At 35.0% G+C, this 25,382-nt stretch overlaps 3 protein-coding genes across 5 annotated transcripts; all 3 read right to left on the bottom strand.

Moving 5' to 3' along the window:
- Positions 1-434: 434 nt before the first annotated feature.
- On the bottom strand, positions 435-15,831 carry LOC122533436 (rootletin). Of its 3 annotated transcripts, none has more exons than XM_043663104.1 (27): positions 15,603-15,831; positions 9,806-9,898; positions 8,812-9,030; positions 8,550-8,752; positions 8,081-8,462; positions 7,873-8,025; positions 7,495-7,797; positions 7,147-7,383; positions 6,939-7,075; positions 6,711-6,871; positions 6,454-6,584; positions 6,033-6,395; positions 5,608-5,967; positions 5,351-5,543; positions 4,930-5,289; positions 4,675-4,860; positions 4,358-4,575; positions 4,082-4,297; positions 3,820-4,021; positions 3,634-3,746; positions 3,395-3,571; positions 3,232-3,339; positions 2,975-3,154; positions 2,702-2,914; positions 2,315-2,620; positions 1,827-2,201; positions 435-1,733 (listed from the first exon to the last, which is right to left on the bottom strand). In XM_043663104.1, exons 1-27 carry the CDS (start codon positions 15,609-15,611, stop codon positions 1,452-1,454), a joined length of 5,880 nt encoding a protein of 1,959 aa, XP_043519039.1. In that variant the 5' UTR covers positions 15,612-15,831; the 3' UTR covers positions 435-1,451. The 3 variants fall into 3 exon arrangements, with proteins under 3 accessions (XP_043519039.1, XP_043519038.1, XP_043519040.1); XM_043663103.1 differs by having other exon boundaries at positions 4,358-4,602; positions 15,603-15,830; XM_043663105.1 differs by lacking the exons at positions 9,806-9,898; positions 15,603-15,831 and adding an exon at positions 9,126-9,183 and having other exon boundaries at positions 4,358-4,602.
- Positions 15,832-17,094: 1,263 nt separating this feature from the next.
- Positions 17,095-18,620, bottom strand: LOC122533449. Its single transcript, XM_043663155.1, has 2 exons — positions 17,830-18,620; positions 17,095-17,484 (listed from the first exon to the last, which is right to left on the bottom strand). Exons 1-2 carry the CDS (start codon positions 17,968-17,970, stop codon positions 17,269-17,271), a joined length of 357 nt encoding a protein of 118 aa, XP_043519090.1. The 5' UTR covers positions 17,971-18,620; the 3' UTR covers positions 17,095-17,268.
- Positions 18,621-21,397: 2,777 nt separating this feature from the next.
- On the bottom strand, positions 21,398-23,747 carry LOC122533447. Its single transcript, XM_043663154.1, has 2 exons — positions 21,641-23,747; positions 21,398-21,563 (listed from the first exon to the last, which is right to left on the bottom strand). Exons 1-2 carry the CDS (start codon positions 23,342-23,344, stop codon positions 21,474-21,476), a joined length of 1,794 nt encoding a protein of 597 aa, XP_043519089.1. The 5' UTR covers positions 23,345-23,747; the 3' UTR covers positions 21,398-21,473.
- Positions 23,748-25,382: the final 1,635 nt, after the last annotated feature.

The following is a 25,382-nucleotide window of genomic DNA, read 5'->3' as shown; positions in this document are numbered from 1 at the left end:
TCTTATAATATTTTTGATACTAATACTTCGCTTCTTCAATCAATATTTCATATGTTACTTATTGTTAGTGTCTTAGATTGTTTAAGGAATTTTATATAAAAGGTTATAATTATTAATTTTATAATAATTTATTATATATCTATGTTTATGTGTATATACGTATATGTATTTCTACAAAAATGAACATTAATTAACGTATCATATAATCACATATATATATATATATAAAAAAACATTACTTTTCATGACTAGTATTATATAAGCTCCTATTTTGATATAATTTGTCAGTCCAAAAGTACAAATCTCCTTATTTCGATATTTTGTTTAAAATTATATTAAATTTTACAGTGATAACACTTGTATTTTAAAATATATTTCGAAAAGAAAACATGTGAATTAATAACAAAATGATTTATAATGTCGAATTCATGATTGTTGAAAAAAATCTTTGTTTTTTAAAAATAATTGCTAAAATGTGTAGGCACAATAAAATATTCTATTTGTTCCTAAATTTTTGTAAATATGCAATAAATAATGATTTACAAATACTTTAACTTTCTCTGATCCGCAAGCAGAACAGTTCAATTGAGTTAGCTAGATGTTTTGGTTGGATTAGTTGTCTATATTCTTATAAATAAAGAATAGACACAATCCGTTATTTGCTAACTTTGCACGTTAATTTTTGGTACTTTTTTTGTAACAATATACCGTTCTCTACACTCTATGCTGTGTTAAATTTCAATAACTCGTCTATCAAACAATCAGAAGCATGTCTCTACAATGCTTTAGTTTGGTGATTCTCTTTGGTCTCGAGACAAGACTAAAGATAGCATTATTCTTACCATTATATCTTACTCTGAAAGTGCTTTCCATTATACGGATCATAAGCATACGCTTGGCAATCCGAACATATATATCTTAAAACAACAATATAATAAATTAACAAATAACTTATATATAAAAATTATATATGACAAGTTAATTTATGGACGGATTGGGAATGGATTACTTGTCGCTAATCTTGATTTTTATAAAATTTTTTAATGTAGAAAGGAAATGATAAAAAAAGAAAGAAAGAACATGTCCAATAATAAAATTATTCTATATCAGAATAATTTGAAGGCACCTAGAATATTGTACTGTGATAAATATACATCAGAATATAAAATATGGAATATAAGTATGTAATCAGTCCCAATTTCGTATAAAAAATGTATGTGTAAAAATTGCGAAATACTAAAAGTACCAAAAGTATCAAAATGTTATAGTCAAATACTAGTTCTTAAATAACCTATGGTAATGAATTTTAAGTATTCATGACTAGCGTGAAATATGACAAATCCTGTTCCCATATACGGAAGAATTATTATACTATTTGTCTTGTAAATATCATTGAACGTACACTGGCAGTTTCGATATTTGATTCAGTCTGAAACAATATTACAAACAACTTATTTGAGCTGTGCTGGCGTGGAAGATCTATCGTAAGACGGTGGTGGAGGTAAAGCTAATGATGGCGGTAAACTGGTAGTACTTGTCAAAGTAGAATCCAATTTCCGAGCCTCATGTTCTAATAACACTGCATCTAATGACGGATCTTGAGCTACAGTTCTCAAAGAGTCCCCTAAGGCCTGTCTTAATTGTTGCATTTCTCGACCAGCTCTTGAACTTCGCAAGACGTACAATTGTCGACGTTTTATTTCTTGATTAAGTTGTTCGCGCAGTAGTTGTATCTATTATTCATACATTTATTATAGTCTCGTAAATTGTTTTATAATCATTTATAAAAGCTGAAAATACATAAACAGGAATAGAAATAAATATACCTGATTTTCCAGACGTAAAACTTGTTGGCGATGACTTTGTTCTCTCGCCTCTAACAATTTCTCAGCTTGTAATTGAGCTGCTCTAAGTCTTTCAACTTCTCCAGTTCTATCTCGGCTAAAATCAAATATTGAATGACTATAACTCGATTTCATTCTTATGAGCTCAGCTTCCTTCTCTGCAAGTTGTGTTTCTAATCTACGGACTCTCAATCTTAACTCTCTGTTTTCCTGTTCATAATGCTCTATATCGAAACTCGTGCCAAGCAATTCTGCATGTGCTTTCTCATAGCGTTCATAACTTTTACTACGGTTAGTCGATTTAAGTAACGATAACTGTCGTTCCAAATTGCGTTTATCAGCTTCTAACAATTTTATCTAAAACGTATATAATTAATTATATCAATTATACCAAACATATATAATTAATTATTTTATCTAAAACATATATAATTAACTTCTTCACTCCAGTTCCCATCATAAATATTTACCTTGTCGTTAAGAGCTTCCATTTTCCCTCTCATTTCACTTCTCTCTCTTTGTACTATTTGCAATTGTCGTAATAATTCATCGCCTTTGTTTACACTTTCTTCTTGCGGGTAAACAACCATTCTCAATTGGGATTCTAAGGCACAACGTTGTACTTCGTTATTTGCTAACTCATTTTGTAAATGAGTAATTTGATCCGTTAATGTTTGATTCGTGTGTTTTATATCACTCAAAGCTTGTTGCAAAGATTCTATGCGTTCAGATAAAATTCTGCGTTCATTTTCCGCATTTGAAAGTTGTTTTTGTAACTACAATATAATAAATAATAATATTTAAATATAATGACAATATTTTACAGATGATTTTATTACGTTTTATTACGTTGATACCTGTTTGTTCTTTTCGTTAAAAGTCTGCACAGAAGTCGTTAATTCCATAATATTGTGATGCAATGAATTAATTTCATTCTTTAATTCACTTTCTGTATTAGATGCTTTTTCTAATGCAAGATTTAATTGTTCTATTGTAGATTTCATTGAAGCACAACGTTCTTCTAAATTAGTTACTGTTCGGTTTTGCATGTCATTTCGTTCTTGTAATTTCTAGAAAATTAACAAGCAATAATACGTATTTAATGTGTCTTAATTATACAGTTAACATACATGAATGTTTGCATCTTTTTCCTGTAACATCATTTGCAATCTTTGAAGATCACCTTCTAACGACATTCTTTGTAATTCTAATTTTGTAGCGCGGGATTCGCTCCTACTAAGTTCCTCTTGTAAATTACGTTTTTCATTTTCGACTTTGTTCAGAGCTTGTTTCAATTTGTCTACTTTTTCCTGCACATTCATTTAGTATATAACATTATGTAACTAGAAACATTTTATTCAAAATAATTATTTTATTTTATTGTTACCTCAGATTGTGCTTTTTCTTCGGAACTGTTACTGATCATCATTTCGAGATTGATTACTTTTTCACGCAATTGCTCGCATTCTTCTGTTTTTAGTTGTAAAGCGTTTAACTAAAACATACTTATAAGTAAAAAAACAAACTATCAGAATATATGTAAAATGTACCTGCATTTCATAGCCGCTTTGTTTTTGAGATAATTTCACTTCTAATGAATTTTTTTCATCTTGAAGAATTCTTAAATTTGTTAATAAAGTGTTTATCTGCATGTCTGATCTATTTTGAATTTCTTGAGTTTCTGACAATTGCTTTTTCAAGTTACACAATTCAGTTTTACAATCATCCTAAAATTTGAAAACATATTTCAGAAAATTATAAATTATTAATATAATACTTTGCTAATTACCCTTTCACGTTCAATTTGAGCTACTTGTTGCATGAGAGATCGTACACCTTTTCTAACAACTTCAGGATCAACATCAAGTATCACATCTCTAGTAGAATCAATGTGATCTTGAGCTACATAATAAAAGTGATATATCATTTATAAATTATTTACGATTGTTATCATTTATACATATTGCATGCATACTTCTTGCTGGACTCCACCTTCTTGACGGACTCATTAATTTGAAGGGTATGTTAACACTTCCATCCATTTGAATACCTGCAATCCGACGTAATGTAGACGCCACACTGCTTAACTTTTGTTCGACTTCTTTTTTTGTCACTTCCAGTTGTGATAATTGAGCATCTAGTGCTCGAACTCGTCCTTCAGAGCCACCAAGGCGAGCCTAATTAATGCAATGAATTAAATTTTTTATTTCATTTTTACGAGACTATTTTTATCCTACTTTGAGTTCTTGAATCTGTTGGGATGCATCAGCCAAACAAACTTCCAAGTTATGTTTTTGGTCCTCGAGTTTTCTTTCACGACATCGACTATCCTCGAGGCGAACTACAAGTTCTTGTTCTCTAACTCTCCATCGTTCATTTTCTTCATCTGCGCGAGAACGCAATCTTCCGAGCTCTTGCCTAGTTACTTTCAGGCTGTTATCAACATCCATTAGCTGTCCAAAAAATACTAATGAGAACATATATTAATTTGTTTAAAGTATTTCATACTTTACCTGTTTTTTAACTTGATGTAATTGCAGTTGCAAACGTTCTCTTTCTTCTGTTTCATTAGTTAGTCGGGCTTGCAATTCCTTTTCATCATTTTGTGCTTGCGCGTTATTCTGATGAGATTTCTGCAATTCATCTTGGGTGAAATGAAGCTGTTTCTGTAATTGTAATATCTCTTTCTCCATATCACGAATTTGTGCTTGAAGGCGAGATCTCTCTGCATCTATATTTAATTTCATATCCTCCAATGCTTTAGAACGCAAATACAAAAGATATAAATAAACATGATATAATAAACGATTAATATTATAATATAGATTACCTGAAATTTTCTGGTACGATTCTTCTAGTATTCTACTTTGTTCTCTTTTTTCGCTTTCGATACGTTTCACATGTTCGCGTAATTCTTTATTGCTACTGTTATATTTTTCTTTCTCGTATGTACAGTCGGCTAATTGCCTCCTAATATCCATTAATTCTTTGCGCAATGTTTCGTTAAGATTTTCAGCTATAAATTTATATTTATTATCATGGGAATATTAAACACATCAATCTTAGAAGAAAATATAAAAACTACCATCTTTAAGCTTTCTAATAGTTTCATGCAATTGATTTTGCAAACTATCAACTTTATCTTCCGTCATGTGTAATTGAACTTGCAGTTCTTCGGATTCTCTTTGTGCTGATTCACGTTCTTTCCAAAGTTCTTCAATTTTTAGGTCAAGCTTTATCTTTTCTTCGTCAGCTTTTAATTTGGTCTCGTCTAATTTTGTTTTAAGACGACTTAATTCATCGCGCAATTGATTTGTATTATTACGCTCCTGTTCGGTACGCGCTGCAGCTTCCCGTTTCACTCGTTCTACATTATTCTTTTCTTCTTCCATTTCACGTAAAACAGTCTCCAATTTCTCCATTAATGCTTGCTGATCATGATGAGCTGTAAACACAGAACACATCTTCTAATTTTTACTTTCTATGCTTTATATATATATATTTACCTATAAGAAGAGCTTGCTGTTTATCATTTTCTGCTCGAAGAAGAACTTCCTCGTGTTGTTGACACAAATTTTCTATGTGCTGTTGCATTTCATCGATTCTTTGCTGCAATTGGTTTATCTCATTATCTTTTTCTCCGGTAAGTTGCAATAGGGATTGTTGAAGTCGTTTTTCTAAGTTTATTTTTATCTGTTCCTGGAAATTAATTCAATTGATTTATTTGTATACATACTGTAATTTATATGTCATTTATAAATACTTTTTCATCAGTCAATTTTTTAATGTTTTCTTCACTATGCTTTTTCACGTTAGAAATAATTTGCTGAAATTCAGCTTCTTGGTCGCCACTTTGTTGTGTTAGAGTTTGTTTTATATCATGAGTTCGTTTCTCACTACTCTCCAATTCCTTCATTAATCTTTCCACTTGTCCTTTTAAGCTTTCTTGTTTTATCAATAATTCTTTCTGTTCCTTTTCTAATTGTGTCTTTTTTACATGCATATTTTCTAAATTAGTCTGTGTATCAAATAAGACACCTTCTAACGTTTCCTTTTCACTGCGCATTGATGCAAGTTGCTCTTGTAATCGCTGTACTTCTTTTTCATTAGTTTCTAAAAGTACCTACACAACCAAGAATAATTGAAGAAGAGCAAGCGAATTTGAAAATGATTGTTTATAATATGTACCTGCTTCTCCTCATTGTCTTTTACAAGATCTTCTAAATTTCGATTTATTCTTCCATTCATTTCGTTTGCTTGTTCCAATCTTTGCCTGACTCTCATTAATTCTTCATTTAATGTTTCTTTTTTTCGCGCTAGAACTGACAATTGATTGCTTAAATCTCCACGCTCACGGGTAACATGTGCTGCTTCTATTTCAATCTTTTCCTTCTCGATCTCCAAAAATTTTACTTTTTCATTCAAAGTCGCTTTTTCCGATTCCAAATCGAGTCTAGTTTGTTCTGCTTGAAGTAATTCTTTTCTTAAGGAACCTAGATCACCTTGCTGATCAGTGCATTGATTTGCTAACTTATTTTTTTCTTCTGTTATCTAAATTTAATATATAATTGTTAATAATTGTTTCTGAGGATATTTCATAAAATATTACCTTTTTTAATTCTTCTTGTAATCTTTGTTTCTCTTGTTCATGATTGCTGCAGACTGTTTCTAATTTTATTAAAACTTCTTGTACATCTGATTTTTCTAATAATACACGTTCCAATTCTAGTTCCAAATCACCTAAGTAGCGATTGATTCATAAAAATTAATCTGTATTAAATATGTATCTATATTCACAGATATATACAATGTATAAAATTAACTTTAAAACTATAAAACAAGAATATTATTTATGATAAAAATTACCTTTATTTTTTTCAATGTGTGCAATTAATCCATCTGTTTCTAATTTTTGTTGTTCTAACATATCTTTTGTGAGATATGCTTTATTTAATTCTTCTCGTAAAGTTAGTAGCTCCTCTCTCATTTTACTGCATTTGTCTTCTTCCGATCGTAGATTCAATTCTCTAATAATTTAATTTATGGATAGATCAATTGATAATAAATAAAAACAACGATTCTTATTTAACATACCTTAATTCTATATCTTTGGATAATCTATTGAGCTCACTTTGAAGATACAATTTTTCATCTTCCAAATTATCACAAAGTTTTTGCAACTTATTGTTAGCTTTCTGCAATTTTTCGCAATCACTATTCAAGCTTTCCATCTAAAAATAAATATGCTGCATTAACACGAACGATCAAACGTATGTATTTATTGAAGAAAAATATATCATACCATGCTATTGATTTCTACTCTGCTTTTGTCAAGTGCATTTTTTTCTATTCTTACAGTATCAAGCCCTTTTTGTAACATGTCTTTTTCTTGAGTAAGTTGTGAGCAATGTGACCGAACTGCATCCAATTCAGTAATTAGTTCCTCCGCTCTTTTTTCTAGATTTTTAACATTTTCCTCCGCACTTTCACATTGTTTTCGAGTTGTTTGTAATTGTTCTTTATTAGTTTGCAATTTTACCTAATGCAGTAGATTATTGAAATATTATTACATAAAGTATTAAAGATATTTTATAAGCTAAACTCTGTGCTTTTACAATTTACCGAAATATACAATATAAAATCTTCACACCTGGAGCTCATGTATAGTCAATTGATATTTATGTAGAGCTGCTTGTACAGCACTGATAGTACTTTCAGCAAAGGCTGGTACAGTGTTGCTTCTTGTACTTCTTTTTGGTGATTTTTGAGGGATTGGACCAGTGGGTGATAAATGAAGATGTGGAGGTGCTTGACTAGATTCGATTTCGCGAGTTTCCGCATCTTGAATTACAGCATGTGCTATGTCCCTCAATGCAGATTGTAAAATTTCTATATCATCTTGTAAACGTGAATTGCGATGTACTTCTGATTCTGCTTCTCCGCATCTTTCTTCCTAAAAATGAAATATGATTATTACTATTTCATATAAATTATTTACGGTTATATCCACACTTAATTTGTTATTTACCAAATTATGAATATCACGAATAAGTTGACTAATTTTTTTCTCTTTCATTTGATTTTCACTTTGAGCTGCATCATACTGTTGTTTGAGTGTTGTTAATTCTGTTTTCAAATCAGTTGTTACTTGTTCCTGTGCCTGTTGAACTTGCTGAGATACCTAAAATATAGCAAAATTAAGATATAAATATTGAAACTTATTCTGATGTACATACCATTGGTTGCATAGCTGCTTGCATTCTCATAGCAAATCCTGTATTATTGCAAGCTGACGAAACATCATTAAATGTAGAAATAATGCTATTTTTCATTTTTAGTAGATCTCTTTCTGTACTAGATTTTATATCTGCAAATAGTCGCTTTACAGAAACAACATCGCGCCAAAGGTTTAATAATCTATTATGTTCTGAAGTATAATATTCATTAAAAGCTTGCTCTTCTTCTCTCCATTCTTCTTCTTTGATAGCCAATTCTTCTCTTAAAATATCCCAATCATTGCTTAATTTTTGTAGATCATTTGTGAGTGCTTCATTTGTTTGATGAGATTCTTCCAACTGATCTTTCAGAGTTGTATTCAATTGCAATAGCTTTTCACATCTAAGTAAAGGAGTAATATTTAAACATTTTATTTGAATAAATTTATCCTATTTGTAAAAATTAAAAAATAAAGAAAAAAATTAATACCTTTTACGTTCCTCTGCCAGTTTTTTTAAGGCAGTATCTAGATCATGAATCTGTTCTTCACGTATTTCTCTTAGAGTCTGATAAGCTGCATCTAAAACAGAAGTTGTTGGAGATGCAGAACTTGCAGCTTTATTAGAATCATGTATAGCAGATTCAGCCATTTGACTTTCCAATTCAGAACATTTTTGTTTGTATTGCAGTACCTAAAAATATCAATTCTTAATATATTTTGTAAATTTATTTTAAACTAAATAGAACATACTTTGGCTTGTAAACGGGAAACAAGAGCAGCTTGATGTTGTTGTGCTTGTCTATATGTATCCAGCCGTCTTTTATAATTAGCTGCCTCTTCTTCAAGACGATGTCTTAATTCATAGTTCTGCCTAACTAATGCATCTGGTGAAAGATCTTCTTCACTTAAACGATCTCCACCACTTATGTTGCCTGCAGAATCCATTTTACTACCTGCACCTTTTTCTACCTACAAAAATAATTCTTTGTAAAATGACATAACATTTTATGTTTCAAAGTTTAAAAATCAGAACGAGAGACAGAGTTTTCTTTGTAATTCAATACCTTAATAAATTCCTAAAAATTCTTGTATTACATTATTTGATTTGTAGGGTACAATTATATCATAAATTCGTTGTCGCATCCTTAAAAATTATGTATGTACAAAATTTGGAAACTACTTTTTATTGATTACATTGATTAATAAACAAAATACTGTTTATTCAGATTTTTCTCATTATTGTCACTAAAAAGTTTCATGAATTTCTAATAAAATATAAAATAATACATTCATCATCATTTAGGTTAGGTTTCTGTTTACTGTTTCCTGTTGCCTAGTAAATATTATATATAAAAGTATCTACGTATGTACGTGCACAGTTATATGCATAAGTGGAGATGCACAGAATCATGGATGCTTGTAATGTCTGATTCTTCGTCTATTTGATTTTATAATACAATTACCGCATCTAATAAAAGAAAAAATTACTGTGAAATAAATTAAATGTTACATAGTTTTAGTAATTTATAAAAATAAATAAATATAAATAAAATAAATAATTAAATAATAATAAATAATTGAAATTAATTGTCAATTTTAGAACATTTAGAACATTATTTAAAAAATTACATTTTATTATATAAAATATTTCTTTTAATTCTAGATTTTCTCTCCTCAACTGTATTTAATTTTCATTATAGCATGTATTGAAACAATTTAAAAAAAAAGGAAAAAATTAAAGTACCTCTTTCGTCTTACTAGAGCCTCTGAGAAACGGCGGTCGCCGCCTTTCCATCTGTCCTCTTGTTGTTAATTGTGAAATTCCTTTAGACAATGGCTAGAACATATTTTTATAGTATTTTCAATATTCTTATTGTATAAATAATTTCTAATTTTCTACGCCGAACGTTTATCATAGTCTATTTATAAATAAAGCAAATTTTCTCCGACGTGATTTTTCTCTTAGAAATTATCGCGTTCGTTTCGATAGGAAAAGAGGAAAGAAAAATAAATAAATTGATGCGAAGAAAATGATTCTCTGTCATATATTTTAATATAGTTACAATGATACTTAGGTCAGCTTAATCTATTTATAAAACTTAAGCTTAATCTATCTGTAAAAACAACAAACAAATCTGCTTAAAAAGTATCATTATCGAATGATCGGGATTAAACGTATTCGCTGTGGAATTTTCAATTTTCTGTCTCGTTTTTCATGATCTCGTCAGAAATTGCACGAAAGGCAGGAACTATGGTCTAGGGTCTAGGGTTTGTCTTGAAATTCCTAAAAATTGCGAACATCTTAATTGCCCGAGGACGTGGTAGGGAAACGAGCTGCGCATAGTCATACTTCTCGAATTTCTTCTCTTGTTAAAAGCTTTGTCGTATCCGGTATCTGGGCGAATGGAAGTAGAAGAAGCACGATCCTCTACCAGGTACCGAATGGCACCAATCGATATATATATATGGCCAAACTGGCTCCTCACGAGGATATCACCCTTTGAATACGCTGCTTCAACTTTTCTTTCGTGTACGTGATTTTCTGTCGGTGGGAGAGTTCGACCGATCGAGGTACAAAATTCGGCTCATTGATTGAAAGTAGAGATTCCTGTTTACATACACGCGTATAGTACAAACGAACCTGGATTGTGCATCTCCTTTCAAAATTAGAAATATTAAATGATACTTTATACAAGAGGCAATTTACAATATATTAACAACTGCATTGCAAAATACACGTGCAACTTAGAAATTTTATTACTTGCAGAATACATACTTGATATTAAAAATGAAAAATGTCCTAATTATCGCACAGAGGAAATGCTTCGTCAAGTCGGTAAAATTTCTGTCAGCACCTGTAATGCTCGACGATTCTCTGAACCAAAAGAAGTATACCAAACTAAATTAGAAGACGTGCATAATATACATTGAAAAGATCTTAATTCCGCAATATACGTTTCACGTGCCACGTGTTTAAAATCGCGATCTCTAATTGAAAGCTAACGTTTTGGCACGATGGCAAACCAATGTTCTTTGTTGTAGCTTAGAAGATAATCTGTAGCAGTATCGTTCCATTCTCACGAAACGTCTTTGTAAACGGCGTGAATATTTTGCACTTTAGTGCGTTCTCCGATGTAACATACAATTAAACGAGATGGTGCTCATTTTCCAGAAATAGTGTCTTATAATTAGACAAGAAAGAACAAATGATAGGTTAGCACTATCAATCCTGCTTGTAAATCAGTCGAAAAAATTCAACGTATGAGTTGCAAGCAGCATGAGAAACCATTTGAGCAACCCTTCCTGAGAATCTCGCAGCTGGACTAATAATCACGACAAGATAAACCACGCCGGTACATCCGATCTTCCGCGTTGATAGTAATAACAATTAGCTGGTGTTCGTGCGGTGAACAATGTGCCGAAAAGTTTTTGAAATCGGACAATTTGCAACCCTCATTCGATCACGTGTCCCGGCTCGAAGCGATATCCAGTTTGAAACTCGGGACAATTACTCGTCGTTATTGCACGATATCAGGGAACATAGGACAATGGAGATTTATCGAAGTTCACTCGACCGACTTATTTTAAACAAATTTACCTTCCGACACTTGGGTTGCATTAATGTAATTTAAGGGAACGTCCTGTGATTTATTATTTAGTATTTAGATATTACTGATAAATCGCAGAAAGGGAACTTTCAATTCCATTAAAAATTTTGGGAATATTTAATTGTTTTATTAAGTAACTAGAGCTTCATTAAAAAAAGTTGAGAGGGTTACTTAAGAAAATATACATACGTAACCTGTATCTATATATTCTGCTATATATTTCAAATATGCGTGAAATTGCGCCATTGTCGTGGACAACAGTTTTCTAGAAGAATTACACGGTGGCGTATAGATTCGACAGATAATGACAAATTACCAAGTTGGTAATCAGCGTGCGATCATGGAGTTTGAACCGTGTCAAAGAAATGAAGGAAGCGAACAAACCGGATTAAACTGCACGTTTACATATCTAAACGAGTTTTTACAGACGGCGGTTCCGTGGGTCATTGAGATTCCACCTCTTCCATCGTGTTTCTCCCTCTTTTCTCACGTTATCCTGCTGTTGATAACGACACTCAGATACGACGTGTGCATAGTTTTCCGCTGTTCTTTTTTTTTCCTACAGTAGGATAATTTTACCGCCCTTCCTTCACTTTATCCCTTTTCTCTCTGTCTTCGTTCTTCGACGTTGCACACGTTGGACAAAGTCGAGAAATCCCTACAATTTTGAATTATCATCGACAACCTTTCCACAAGGTTATCGAGTGGTGAAAGAAGAAGTTGGAAAGACATTTTAATAATTGAAAAGATAGGAAGGTATCGGTTTTTTTTTTACTGAGACATCCTGATTGTTACCGTACGTTGCGAATCATTCGATCTATTCTTTTCCCAGCAGTTTCTGTCCTTTCTGAATAATTTTTTTTTTGGTGAACGATATATCGTTATCGCGTGGTCTTCACAAGAAACATTGGCAATTATATTTTCATTTATGATTTCGACGAAGAGAGAACAAGGAGATCTGGAGTTTGTGATCGATAGTTTTGTTTCAACGTTTGATCGTGCTTGAAGACATAAATTTTCGTCCACCGAAATCTAATGAGGACGCACGTAGGAAGCAAATAGTGCAACTAAAAATTTCTCCGAAGAGCGTGCAACTTTGTCGATAAGTGCATCGGATGGGCATAGCGTGAGAGAATCCGGGCATGTTACACGAGAATTCACGGTCACATAGTTTCACAAAGGGACGTGTCTATGTTCGTCCTTGACCATGCGAAAATTAACTCCGATCACATACTTCGAATACCAGATCGATTCATAGTTCATCGAATCGTAGTCCAATGTTGTTGAAGCTACGCGGGATCAGACGAGGAGATAAAAATGATTTTTTTCCTTTTTTCTTGCTCGATTTAATTAGTCAAAGTCAAAACATCGTTGTAATAGCGAATTACGATTTTTATAGATCAACGTCCGGGGTTTAAGTTTAGATGACTCGATAAAAATATTCTGTTTACTACGATACGGTAAAATTGGTTGCTACACTTGGTGTTGAATGCGTCTTCACTTTATCACTAGCGAAAACGCTATACATCGATGTCTTAATTAAGCGATTCGGATGTAGCCATAATATAAACTCGATGGTTGTAAATTATTATATTCGCGCATCTTGCGCGAAGATGATAGTCTAAAAATGAGGCAATTATTATTTAATCGCTGAAGGATCTATAGAGTGGAATTTTACGACGTCGTGCAAAAATGGTTGCGTTACGAACGCAGACACCAGAGATAAACGAATGATCCACGGAATAAAGAAGGGAACAGAAGCGTTTTTGCTAATCTTGGCGACGGTCAATGTACAGTTAGATATTAGATTCGTGTTTGGACTCGATTATCAAAGGCGCCTAAATATCTTCAACGGAAGCATCATTCCAAAGATCGAAGATTGCGCATTTTTTATTGCTCCATTGTAGCTTCGTTACAGATCATTGATGAAACAAGCGTGGTCGTTGTACATATGTATTTATAACACGTCGTCTCATAAAATTAATAGCCGCTATATCGAGAACTCGTTAACTAATAAGGACAGCGAGACGTGACGGAGCGGGTGTCTTACGGAGCCGGGGAAATTACCACGGTCAATGTTCATCGTTCGTCCGGTTCACGTGCTAAGCGATACGACTCACGCAATGTGAAGAAACGATTGCAAGAGTTGAATTGAAAAAAAAGTACAAGCGATTAGTCATATGCAAATTGATTAGATATCTTTTACCGACTTCTGTTTCTTCCTTGGCACTTTTCGTCTCGTATTTCTTTTCTCTTGTTTCCTCTCCTCTTCAGCTGAGATAGAATAAAAGTGACGAAACGCGAAAAAGGATGAAATTATCTATATATTAATTGACGATTTTCTTTCTAAATTAACTTTTATTCGCTTCAGTGTTTCACTTTTAATTTATTTGACTTAAACAATTTGATTTGAATGAAATGCTTGGGTAAAAAAAAAAAAAAAGGTAGAGACAGCATGAAAGAAGCGTGTACAAGCGATTACAATATCGACCAGTTTTAAAGGCGACATATGTACGCGTACAGTTTGATTGCGTGTGGAAAGTATTTCACGCACTATATCCGCGCGATTGAAGAGAAACTCTGGTGCACTGGATTTTCTACAACTTTATACAATTTTTAAATTATTTCTAACAATGTAAAACAACCCATGAAAAATTGGAGGTCACATCGGAAATTTATTTGCGAGGGGGAACGGTGAGTGCGGCTTTAAGAAACGTGCGATAGATCTCGATAAGCCAGTCAGCACGTGGTTGGAACTAGCTTGACTAGGGTTCTGTGACACGTGACAGACCTCTAACCCCCAACCATGACATGTTGCAAAATTACTACATTTGTACTCGTGTCCACCCCTTCGTCAATGCGTCACAACTGTGTGAAACTGACCATTGGTCAACTTACCGTCACCGTCGTTGATTATTATTTGCTTGTACTCGTAACGCAAACCGAAAACAGGATTTTTCACCGGTGAAAATCAATAAGACTTAAGAAGCTCGACAAACGTAGCCATACGTGTGTGCATTCATGTTTTAACGAAAGCCATTCGTCGCAAAAAAAAAAAAAAACTCGCGTCTTCGTGATGAAAGGAACAAGGGAAGAAGATCAACGTATCTGTAAATTTTTTCTGTTAATATTCAAAAGTAGTAATTGCCGCGTGCAGATTAGATTAGTAATGGTAGCTAGTCAATGATAGACGATTACAGGTTCGAGATCATTATCCGCGAAACGATGGAAACCGGTGAGTACCGGTGTCGAGTTCGTTTACTCGATTCTCGGTAGCATTGCCTGGCACATCGGGCTCCAGTTAATGGAAGGAGTCAATCAATCCTAGCCGTTGCGAAACTAGTTAACCAAGTAACGCCAATTATCTCATTTCTCTCTGCGTCGGGTTTATTTCCACCTGGAGATCCCGAACGATCCAAGACTTCGTTGATTAATTGCGTGGCAAACGCCTATCAACTCTACACTCCACAGAATTAATTTCAGTTCGTGCGAGAGAGCACCTTTCGTTTCGCGAAATGATACGAATCCCGGAACATCTGCCTCAATCCATTTCTTAAAGGACAGACAAAGTTTGCCCTTGCATGCACTTTACCAAGGCAATTAAAACCGCAAAGAAAACTAGTCGACCAATTTGAAGGATCAAAAAAGTCGCAAACGATTGTTTCCACTGATTTCTAAAATCAGTTGTAAGTAAATGAATTATCAAGCAAATATCAAAGTTCGATTAATCACATTGGAGAATTGCAGATTATCGCTTGACAAACAGTTGAACTAGTCGGATAATTTGTCGAATAAATCATCGAAATTCGGCGAACAAAACAACGGTGCAAAGATCTGCGTAGAAGATATATACATATGTATATACTATATATATATGTGTGTATATGGACAAATGAAATTACAGTCGCGATCATTTTCCCCGCCGCAACTCACCCGTGACATCTCGAGCAGTTTGTCGTGGCAAAAAGACGGCTGGTGTCAGTGATAACTAGAGTGAGAGTGTGAAGTTCGATGACGGAGGATGGCTGGCGGCGATACGGTTTCTTCAGGGCCTGTTAACGCTCGCTGTGCCTCGATTACGCGTTCGACGCGGGCGAACGGCTGGCCATTACTGACGGCGCGCCCGACGGCGACCTCGACGCTCCGACGTCGGTAACGGCGTCGGCGTCGGCGTCGTGATGCTCCTACCACCCGATCTCGATCGCGTGTTTAACCCTGTCCCACGCGAACTCCCCTGATTCTAGCTCGATTCAACTCTGGAGACCGGGGAGGGTAGTTGCTCGCGTCAAATACCGTTATTCCACCAGCGTCGTAAACTTAGTTTCGCCGATTAACCACGCCAGTTAACGGCTTTCGTGATAACATATTCACCACGTATATCGCGTAATTTACGAGAGTCGAGTTTCCAAGTTGAGGAGAAATCGTGGATTTATCACGGCTGTATTTAAGGCAGTACGAGTCTCTCGTTTACAATTCGGGGATAGCGTTTGAGATGTCTGGAAAAATTGCAAGGCCATTTTGCCCTCGTATATTGTAGTTGGAATTAAATTAGAATTCCTAAATCCATTTAGGTTCGATAAAATTGCACCTGGAGAAGCTTATTGTGTCTCAATTCTCTTTGTAGAGACAAATGTCTTTTCTTGCAATTACTTCCGGTTTGTAGGACTTGTTTCGTGCACGCAGAGAAAAAATATTTCTGACGATTCATTATTCGTCGAACTGTTGTCGTCGGAGGGAATTTGTGGCTGGTACCCTTCGACTAATGGCTTCTCGATCTTCGTATACCTTGGAAAACTTTTATCCGACTCAATCATTCCGGTCACGGCATTTTAAGTTTTACGAACCAAACCGGTGACAAGTCAGAGATTTACGATCAACAGTGCCATCGAACCGGAAGCAATTATTCGAGACAGCGATCGTTCCTTTCGAAACGAATTATCTGTAATTTTACGGCAATAAACTACGCGTGCAAAGATGATTTCAATAAAACAGAATATTATATATGTGGGATGAGCAAATTCTGGGAAAGGGCCCAGAACTTTGCCCAATGCCCAACAATTGCATACCAGATGTCCCAAGTGGTATATATATATATACACCATAAACTGTAGAGAAAATTAGGCCTGGGACTTGGGATCGTTTATGGCGAGTCCTCTAGGCCTAATGTTTAAGACACTAAGGTATGGATTCGTTTGTGTGCATGTGTGTATGCGTGTAGGAATGACGAATTTTGGGTAGATGAGAAGTCGAACAGAGTGAGTGTCGAGAAATCAAAGAAAACAGGGTGAGTGTCGAGACGTCAGAGAGAACAGAGTGAGCGAGCCGTGAAAGAGAGAAAACAGTGAGTTGAGAGCTGCGCGAGAGAGAGAAGAGAGTGAATCGAGAGTTGCGAGTTTAGCAATTAAGAAAATAGTGTAAAACGTCATTTATAATCATCATTAAACAAATTTTCTTTATTTAACCTAAAATAAACAACCATTCTTTTACCAAAATTCCTACAAATTGGGATCTCAAGTCGGGATTCCTACATATATTTGATGAGAAAAATTGTATCAAAATACATTCGTAAATGCCATAAGGAATTCTTGTTCACACAGGATTATAACACGTTAAAGTTTGTTCTGTACGGTTTCCCATAAACGTAGACTCGATAATGAAATCCACGGGAGTATTTCGACCTGAACTTAATCTTAATGAAATTATATCCTATCCCACCAGATGTCACCCACATGGCTCCGTTGTTCTCCTTAGATAGGGAATCTACTCCTATGCAAGTGATCGTCACATTGGCCGGTCCATACTCTGCTTCTACTTCCTGCAGACAAATAAGTCACTATTAAAGCCCTCTTTAAAGCCCGTTTCATATTCTTCTCTTCACACTTTAGTTTCTCCGATGTGCTTTAAGCATTATACTTATCAAGACGAGGATATAGAAATAAAATAATAAAACAACGCGAGAAAGGGGCACGCAAAATCTGACCGGTGATAATCGCGAAATGTAAACTAAAAATAATGTTACTCGATGCGAATTAAAGTGAAGAACGATGCAGTATCTCGAGGTAGTTCCTTTTAATTTGCACTTTGACAAGAGTGTCAATGATACCCGCGTGTCACAGATATCTGGTTATCGACATTACCTTGAATTATATGTGGTACGTACTTGATATGTACCGATTCTGTACGATCTTCTGACGTCGTAGTCCCAGATAAGTTGCTCGTCTGTCCCTCGTTGACACTGCTCGTTTCTGTAGGCGACGGCGACCAGTAGGTTAAACAAGAAAAAGTACACGATAGACTTCATTTTCTCTCGTTGTCGAATTTCAGTCAGTTCTAAGAGACACTGGATGGACTGCTTTTGATTAATACAACGGCAATTAATACGTTGTTGAGATTGCTCGAATTGTACACCAATAACAGATGGAAAACACCGTGTTTATTATTGAACAGACCAATGCTGCGAATAGAACTAACAACCGGACTGTATTAATAGCCGACCATCGATACACCGAAAGTTCCCCCTTCTGCTTACAATGTGTATTTACTCTCATTGCACTCTGCCGGACGCTTCTTCAGCACGGTAGAGATTAGATACAACTCGCGGTATCTTATATCGTGTTCCTCGCTTTTGTTGTTCCGACCGGCTCCATCGGCTGGCTACTACCAGCGCGACTCAATTATAACATAATTATAGTTATATATAATTACAGTAACTTTTCCCTTTGTTTCCCTTCTATTGAAATAATTTAGTAAAAAGATTACTGAGTTTTTTATTAGAAGCATTTACATTGACGCGAAAATTAAAGCAACTACAGCGAGACCGCGCGCTTTAAGTAGTACAACCTTACGATAGTCAGACGTCTCAGCGAATTTCGCGTTGATCTGCCAGAGCAGACAAAACGATTAATTTGTTATTTTACAGCATGAAAAGTTTTGAAACTTTTTCTTTACGTTTCAGTTTCTCTGATGCAAGTTTACTAGGTTTTTTACAAGTTTAGGTTTCGTTTACTAGGCTTTTTTGGACAATTTTTAACGTTCGATCGATGCCAGTACAATTGGACTACTTATTATTATTATTATTATTATTATTAATCAACACCTTTCATTTCATATTAATCAGCTCGTTTGTATAAAATTTAACAAATGCGTGTCGGTAGATATCGCTTGAACAAAGGGTCATAAAAAAATCACGCTGATGCGTTAAATGTTAATTCTCACCACTAGGAAATTGGCGATAAGGCCTAAGTGGTGGCAGTAAAACGGACCATTGGTATGCGAGTCAGGTGAATCTGTTCTCACAGTACCGTGCCTGGAACCACGTGGTACGCGTTACTTAAGAAAATGACTTTCCTTCTTGTTATTCCTAGTCAAATCAAGTGAAGAGTATTCAAGCTTCCTTTTACCACAGCTTCTGTCCATAACGCGACTACAGAGAAACACTTTTTCAGTGTTTGAAGTCTTCTTTCAGAGTAAACATACATCTTTTTATTTTTATCTTACTTAATCGAGAGAGTTTACGTGTACAACGCCAAATATATATATCGGACAATCATAAACAAAAAAAAAAAAAAAAAAATAACCGACGCCGTTAATTCTGAGAAATCAAAATCACATGACGAACTCTCAAGATATTTTATACAGACAACCGTGTATAAAAATTGATAAATCGGCGATTTTACTGTAAAAATAAAAGAGACAGGATTACGATAATCGCGTAAAGTCTGGCCTTGGATAAGGGGAGTTGATAGATAAAATAAAAATAAACTGTTAATCGTATTTCTTTTCGATAGGGCCTCATTGTTTTTTAATATTTGAAAATGATCCTTCATCTCCTGTCTTCGCGAAATTTCGGCTAGGTGTTCACAAGAAGACTGAAAAATTATTAAATTTCTCGCATATGCAAGATAGAATCACAAAATTCACGTTATTTCTGGCAGCTTCCGGATGAAAGATAAGAAGAAAAAAAAGATAATAGAGTCTACGTATTGATTTATTTCACCGGCCGTTGTCAAGGAACTGCATTTCAATATTATCGCATGATAAGATTCCGTTACACATTTAGTTGCTCTATCTTTCGATCTTCACCTTTCATCCCGTTTCAGTTGTGGAAACAACTCCTATCACCCCGTACGATTCATCAGTATTTCTGATCATTGTTGAATATCATCTTCACGCGCGAGGGAAATGTCATGCGATCATGGAAATCTACTTTGACCTAAACATCCCTCGTGACACATAAATTTATATCCTTACCATTATCGTATTGTTAAACAAATATGCTCGATCAGCGAAGATCGAGTAAAATCGAATCCACTCGATGTATTTCCTCATTAAGTTTGACTGCAAGTAGAGAGGAGGAAGAGGAGAAAGAGAGGGGTTCGAGGGAAAGAAATTAGTAACAAAGTAACACGGTCAGCCGAAGATGAAGATTTGCCAAGAAGGAAGAGAGAAAAAAAGAGGAGAGAGGAGAGAAGAAAACCAGATGGGCGATAATACCGACCAGCATCTCTCGAACTAGTGACCCCTGCCTCTCAAAGTCCGGCAAGTGCCCCCGGGTCATCCATTCGAACACATATAATAAATTATTTACTGCCTCGGTAATACGTTCGAGCGAACCGATTAATCTTGTTCGTATTGGTTCAGAGCTTGTTTGTTGCTATTGCTGAATCGAATACGCACGTTCACGCGTTGACCGATGAATCTATCTATCTAATATGAGACAATGCGTTCATCGATCATTCTAACGCGATAGTTCTTACTATTGGACTTTGATATCAGTTTTCTGTTACATTAATCATCACGTAATTGATTGCCTCGCATTTCGTCCAATCGATTGTTTGAAAATTAAATCGATTACTCAAGAATACTTACCAAATGAAGATTAGCCACTCTAGATGCAAAGTTTGTATGTACTCTTTCGTAAGCCTCCCTACGTTCCCTGCTTGTTTATACGCGGCGGGGAGAATAATTGTCATAGAAGTAGAACAAGGAGAGACGCGTTGTGTTAAAAAAACATTATATTCTAAAATAACTTTTATTGATACTTTCGCTGTATCAAGTATATTTACACGAATTTTAGTTAGTTCGATTCCTTATAAAATATCAAATACTATAAATACAGAAATTCTGCAATATCTCAGTATTCGCGAGAAATAGGGGAGGAAGTTTATGAGCCAACCTGCTTTTGCTTATTACGCAACATCGGTACGAGCAGTAGGTTAATTAACGTTATTTACAATCTGTCGGGTCTGATGTAACAATGCGTAATGAATGAAATAAAAATATAAAATGTTTCAAAAGTGTTCGAGAATAGGTATACACGCACATACCGCGTGTTATTGCTTATCTACTAGGTAAAGTTCAAAGTCGAATCGCCGATACAGAATAATAAAAATAAAGAAATGAAAAGTGTGGTAAATAAAATCATTGAATATTTTACGTGCGCGATATAATCAGACACTCGCGAAATTTTCACTTGATTATTTCGACACTGTACCAGTCGATTAGAACATAGGGTTAAATCGCGAAAGCGGCACGTCCAACGTCAATAACACGTGATTCGAACGTGTATATTTTTTCTTGTTCCATCGCTTCTTTCATTTCCTTTTTTTTTTTTTTTTTACTTCACATTTACATCGGTTGCGATTCCAGAAGTATTTATCATTGATAAGGACAAACTTGACCTTTGAAATTTGTAAGTTTCACGCTCGGTATCGCTCGATTCGTTCTTCTTTTTTTTTTTTTTTTCATTTTATTGTTTCTTTCCATTTTCATAATTTTCAATCGCAGGAATGCTCCGAATACTGGCTAACCTTGTAAAATCTCCTTCAAATCATTCAAATCTTGCTTCTCAACCATTCCATTCTGTTTTCTTTCGCTCTGACTCCGTTTGCGCAACTGCTTTAAAACATGAATTTCGTTAGCGTTCGTTGAGCAAAAGTTTGCTAAATTTTAGCTAAAAATTACTGCACTACCGCCAATGGTGGATTATGCTGTACCGGCTGTGCTCGAATTACACGCGCCAAACGCCTGAATGGCAATTGAAGATGAGAGTAAGCGCAATATGGCAATGGATCCCAATAAGCGAAGAGAGCTTCCCGTTTGTCGAGCACGGTGCCTAACAGATGAGGATCGGTTTCTCCTATTGGTCGTTTCAGTGCACAAGACACTGTGTCCGATAACAAATGCCTGTCTGACATAGTCAGGAGGATTCCCGAATTCTGTCTAGAGAAGTGTCGACAAGGTTTCCATACCAGCCGGGGATGGATCCCCGTGTGACAGATGTACGGCAAGCTAACACCTACTCGACAGCCAATTGGTACTAATTCTCCTTCCTCTGTTACTGCGAATCTAAAGCTCAAATGTCCGTTGATTCTAACGTTGAACGAGTGAGCGAAATATCTGTCAAGCCACTGCACTATTTCCGGATGTTCTTCAGGTATCAAGCCTCGTTCCTCGTCAACGAAGCAAGTCACGTTGGCCACGATCTTCGACTCTTTCACCGTAGTACAAGTGATATAATGTTTACCGCTTGGATCACGTATTACTAGCCAAGGTTTATTCTCATTGATCTCGTACTGCTGATTTCTGAACTCCCTTATGGTCGGCGGCAGAATTATCTTGCCTCGATCTCTCATCCCGGCCGGACCTGCGGCCAATATCAAGTATCTACCAGTAGAAAACGCATTCTGTTCGTACATTCTCGTGACATCTTGCACGGAGCGTAAGACAGCATGGCAGGGAGTCGATAAACCCAGCGTTTGACATCTTTGCAATAGTTCTAGGGGATCATCCAGGGATGTCACTTCACTGGCACCGGGCACGAAACACTCACAACCCATTACTTCTAGATAAGGTTTCGCCAGAGCATCGTAGTAGGCTGTATTACTAGCACTCACCGGAATATAATAGACAGCCTTCTCTTTTCGAACGATGTCCTTCAAAGCTTTGATGTACTCGATCACATTCTCGGGTCCTGGTTTTGGAATCGTGTAGAACTTAGAGCACGCAGTCGAAAACTTGGCCAAGCTGAACGAACCTTCCAACTCGCAAACCACCACCCTGGCCCCTGCCCTGTAGAAGTTTCGCGCCAGATGAACCGCTTGTACCGTGCTTCCACCGCTGATAAGAACACAGCGTTTGGTACGAATCCTCTCCGAAGTCGGCGTATAGAGCACGGTCAGGAACCACTTGAAAGTGGTCAAGGGAAATTGGAAAATTAGCCATAGTATATAAATCCAAATAGACGCGCAAAGCGCTGGCGCCCAGATCGCATAACTTGTCAGACTGATGATACTTTGAAGTGCTCCGTACAATGCGTCTATATAGACGGAGAAAATTCTTAGCAACAACGAATCGTTTCGATTGTGATTCTGTCCTTGTGTTGACCGAGGCTGGGAGCTTAATTGTAACTGTTGCTGTTGATGTTGCTGCTGTCGTCTCGGTGAAAATATCACAGTAGATGTGCCCGAGTTGTGCGACGATTGGGAGATGTTTGATACATTGGAATGATTAGAAACGCTCGACATAGATCGTTTTAAAGTCGATATCGGCGATATCAAGGGAGGTGAGGCAGACAGTGGTGAACTTGGTATCGGGGGAGACACGCTATTGCTCCTGGAAATCGGCGGACTCGAAGACCAATACCTCGAAACGTTTTCGCTGGTGCAAGCTGGCATTTTCGAATCCTTTTTGTCTTCCTTTTCTGCGATTATTATCAAGCGTAAAGGTATCAAGATCGGTCCGATTCCATCTCGTGAACAGATTTTCTTTTGGAAAACGAGTTCATAACTTCATCTTGAAAAAAAAAAAGAACAAAAACGTCGACTCGACTTGAACTTTATTCCTTAACTAGAGAAATATCAATAAAAAATTAATTATCTCCGATATGTAATTTAAGAAACGAGCAAGCAATACGTGAGGATTTAGAGCACAGAGTCTGATCGAGAAAGAACTTGTATGAGGCACGTGTACTTATGTTACTCGCGAAGTGCACGCTGATCTTTCAGCTTAAATTTTTCTCGCGATTTGCTAACGAATTCGCCGGTATGCATACACAGCTTTAACTGAGGCTGGTCCTCCGGTCTCTTGGTCTCTTATGCGCTCTGCATCTCGGACGTACTATGAACCGAGGTCTTATCTAATCATGCAGCCTCAGACATCGCGGCTGAAAGAAGGAATCGAGTCCTCGCTCTGATCAACGTCTCGTCTCATATTTTTATTTCTTTTCTGCCTTTTTTTTCTTTTTATTATTATTGTTGCTAGAAAATACATTGGAGTCAATTGAGTAAACAATTCCAGAAAATATCACCGTAATATAGCAATTAAACTTTTAATTATAAACTTGTATAATAATAGAGAGTAATTATAAAATTGTATAATAATAGAGAGTATCTATGAAATATATTTAATATTTTTTTTGCTTATTAATTTAATTATTATTTTTGGTGTTCTAAATTTTATATACAGAAGAATAAGTATAACACATTATAGAATGTTCGAGCAAATTTAGGGATTTGTTTCGTTTCTTGTCTTTCTTAAAAAACTTGACTGAAAAAAGTTGTTTCTTTTTTGGAGGAAAGAAGAATACTGAAACACAAACTCTTGAAATTAATACTGTGTTGGAAATAGCTTGCAGAAACGAGTAGAACTTCTTACAATTGAAAAAATACATTTAAGAAGATATATTCTTGAAAATCTTTCAACAATTCAACAATTTATAATAGTAAATCCTAACAATATAAAAATAATGAAAGACAATATAGAAGAGCAATGTTCTTACAATATTGATAATTTAATTTACCAGTATCAATATTAGATATAATGTATATAGAAATAAATATTCTTTCTTTTTGTTTTAGAATTCAATCATCCCCAAATGGATGAAGAAATCAAGCTCAGCTTGTTACATGTAAGTAAAAGTTCTATCAATTAAGAATTAAGAAGCATGAATCCAATTGTGAAGGATTGTAAACTGTGATTTTGAAATACACGCTAATTTTTGACTATTACTTTCTATTTAAAAATTAAGTGGGTACGACAATAAAATAAATTTCTTACAACTTTGGCCCATTTAATATAATTATACTATCACAATCTACTATACAATGTTTTTCAAATACCAACTAACAGTACAATAAAACTAACTACATACAACATGATATACTCATCGTGAGCATGATTGTATGTATACATGTATGTAATTCCTATGTGCTCGTGGGAAACGTATATACGCATATGCACAGAATAAGACGCATATACACGGTCTTCAATGTCATACATACCAGTATTTGACACTGGTTATTAGAATTTTTCACATATTTTCTAAGTTTTACTTATCGTATATTTCTAAATAATTACTGTTTTTTCTTTTTTTTTTTATACATTTCTATGTATGTACAATTTGGGGTCGAATTATATGATGCACATATATTTCATTGATCTAATGGACTTACGAAAAAACTAATTTAAAACATTAATTTTATGTGACATCATAAAATTAGCAATTCTGCTTTTTCTAATGCTTAAAAAAATATAATTTTATAAATAAATATATTTCATAATTATAACAAAATGACATCTTATAATAGTCTCTTGAGAAGTCATTTGATCGTTAAAATTCTGTCTATATTAAATAATAGTTTCTTTTATTAAATTAATACAAAAGTGGAATTGAAAAAGGCAAAGAAAGCCATAGTTGTGAAAAATAAAATCATT

This window comes from Frieseomelitta varia, unplaced genomic scaffold (genome assembly GCF_011392965.1).
Source record: "Frieseomelitta varia isolate USP_RPSP 00005682 unplaced genomic scaffold, Fvar_1.2 scaffold_530, whole genome shotgun sequence".
Lineage (NCBI taxonomy): Eukaryota > Metazoa > Arthropoda > Insecta > Hymenoptera > Apidae > Frieseomelitta > Frieseomelitta varia.
Note: the sequence above shows the minus strand (reverse complement) of the source record. Positions and strands in the feature narration are given on the sequence as shown.

What these genes read in the sequence shown, in the direction of transcription:
- LOC122533449 (XM_043663155.1), bottom strand. Translation starts at nt 17,970, where the DNA reads ATGAAGTCTATCGTGTACTTTTTCTTGTTTAACCTACTGGTCGCCGTC. An exon ending in ACAGAATCGGTACATATCAA is followed by an intron (nt 17,485 to 17,829) that starts GTACGTACCACA and finishes ATTTGTCTGCAG; the next exon opens with GAAGTAGAAGCAGAGTATGG.
- LOC122533447 (XM_043663154.1), bottom strand. Translation starts at nt 23,344, where the DNA reads ATGCCAGCTTGCACCAGCGAAAACGTTTCGAGGTATTGGTCTTCGAGT. An exon ending in AGCATAATCCACCATTGGCG is followed by an intron (nt 21,564 to 21,640) that starts GTAGTGCAGTAA and finishes GTTTTAAAGCAG; the next exon opens with TTGCGCAAACGGAGTCAGAG.
- LOC122533436 (XM_043663103.1), bottom strand. An exon ending in ATCGTACCAGAAAATTTCAG is followed by an intron (nt 4,603 to 4,674) that starts GTAATCTATATT and finishes TGCGTTCTAAAG; the next exon opens with CATTGGAGGATATGAAATTA. An exon ending in AAGAAAAAGCACAATCTGAG is followed by an intron (nt 3,155 to 3,231) that starts GTAACAATAAAA and finishes ATGAATGTGCAG; the next exon opens with GAAAAAGTAGACAAATTGAA.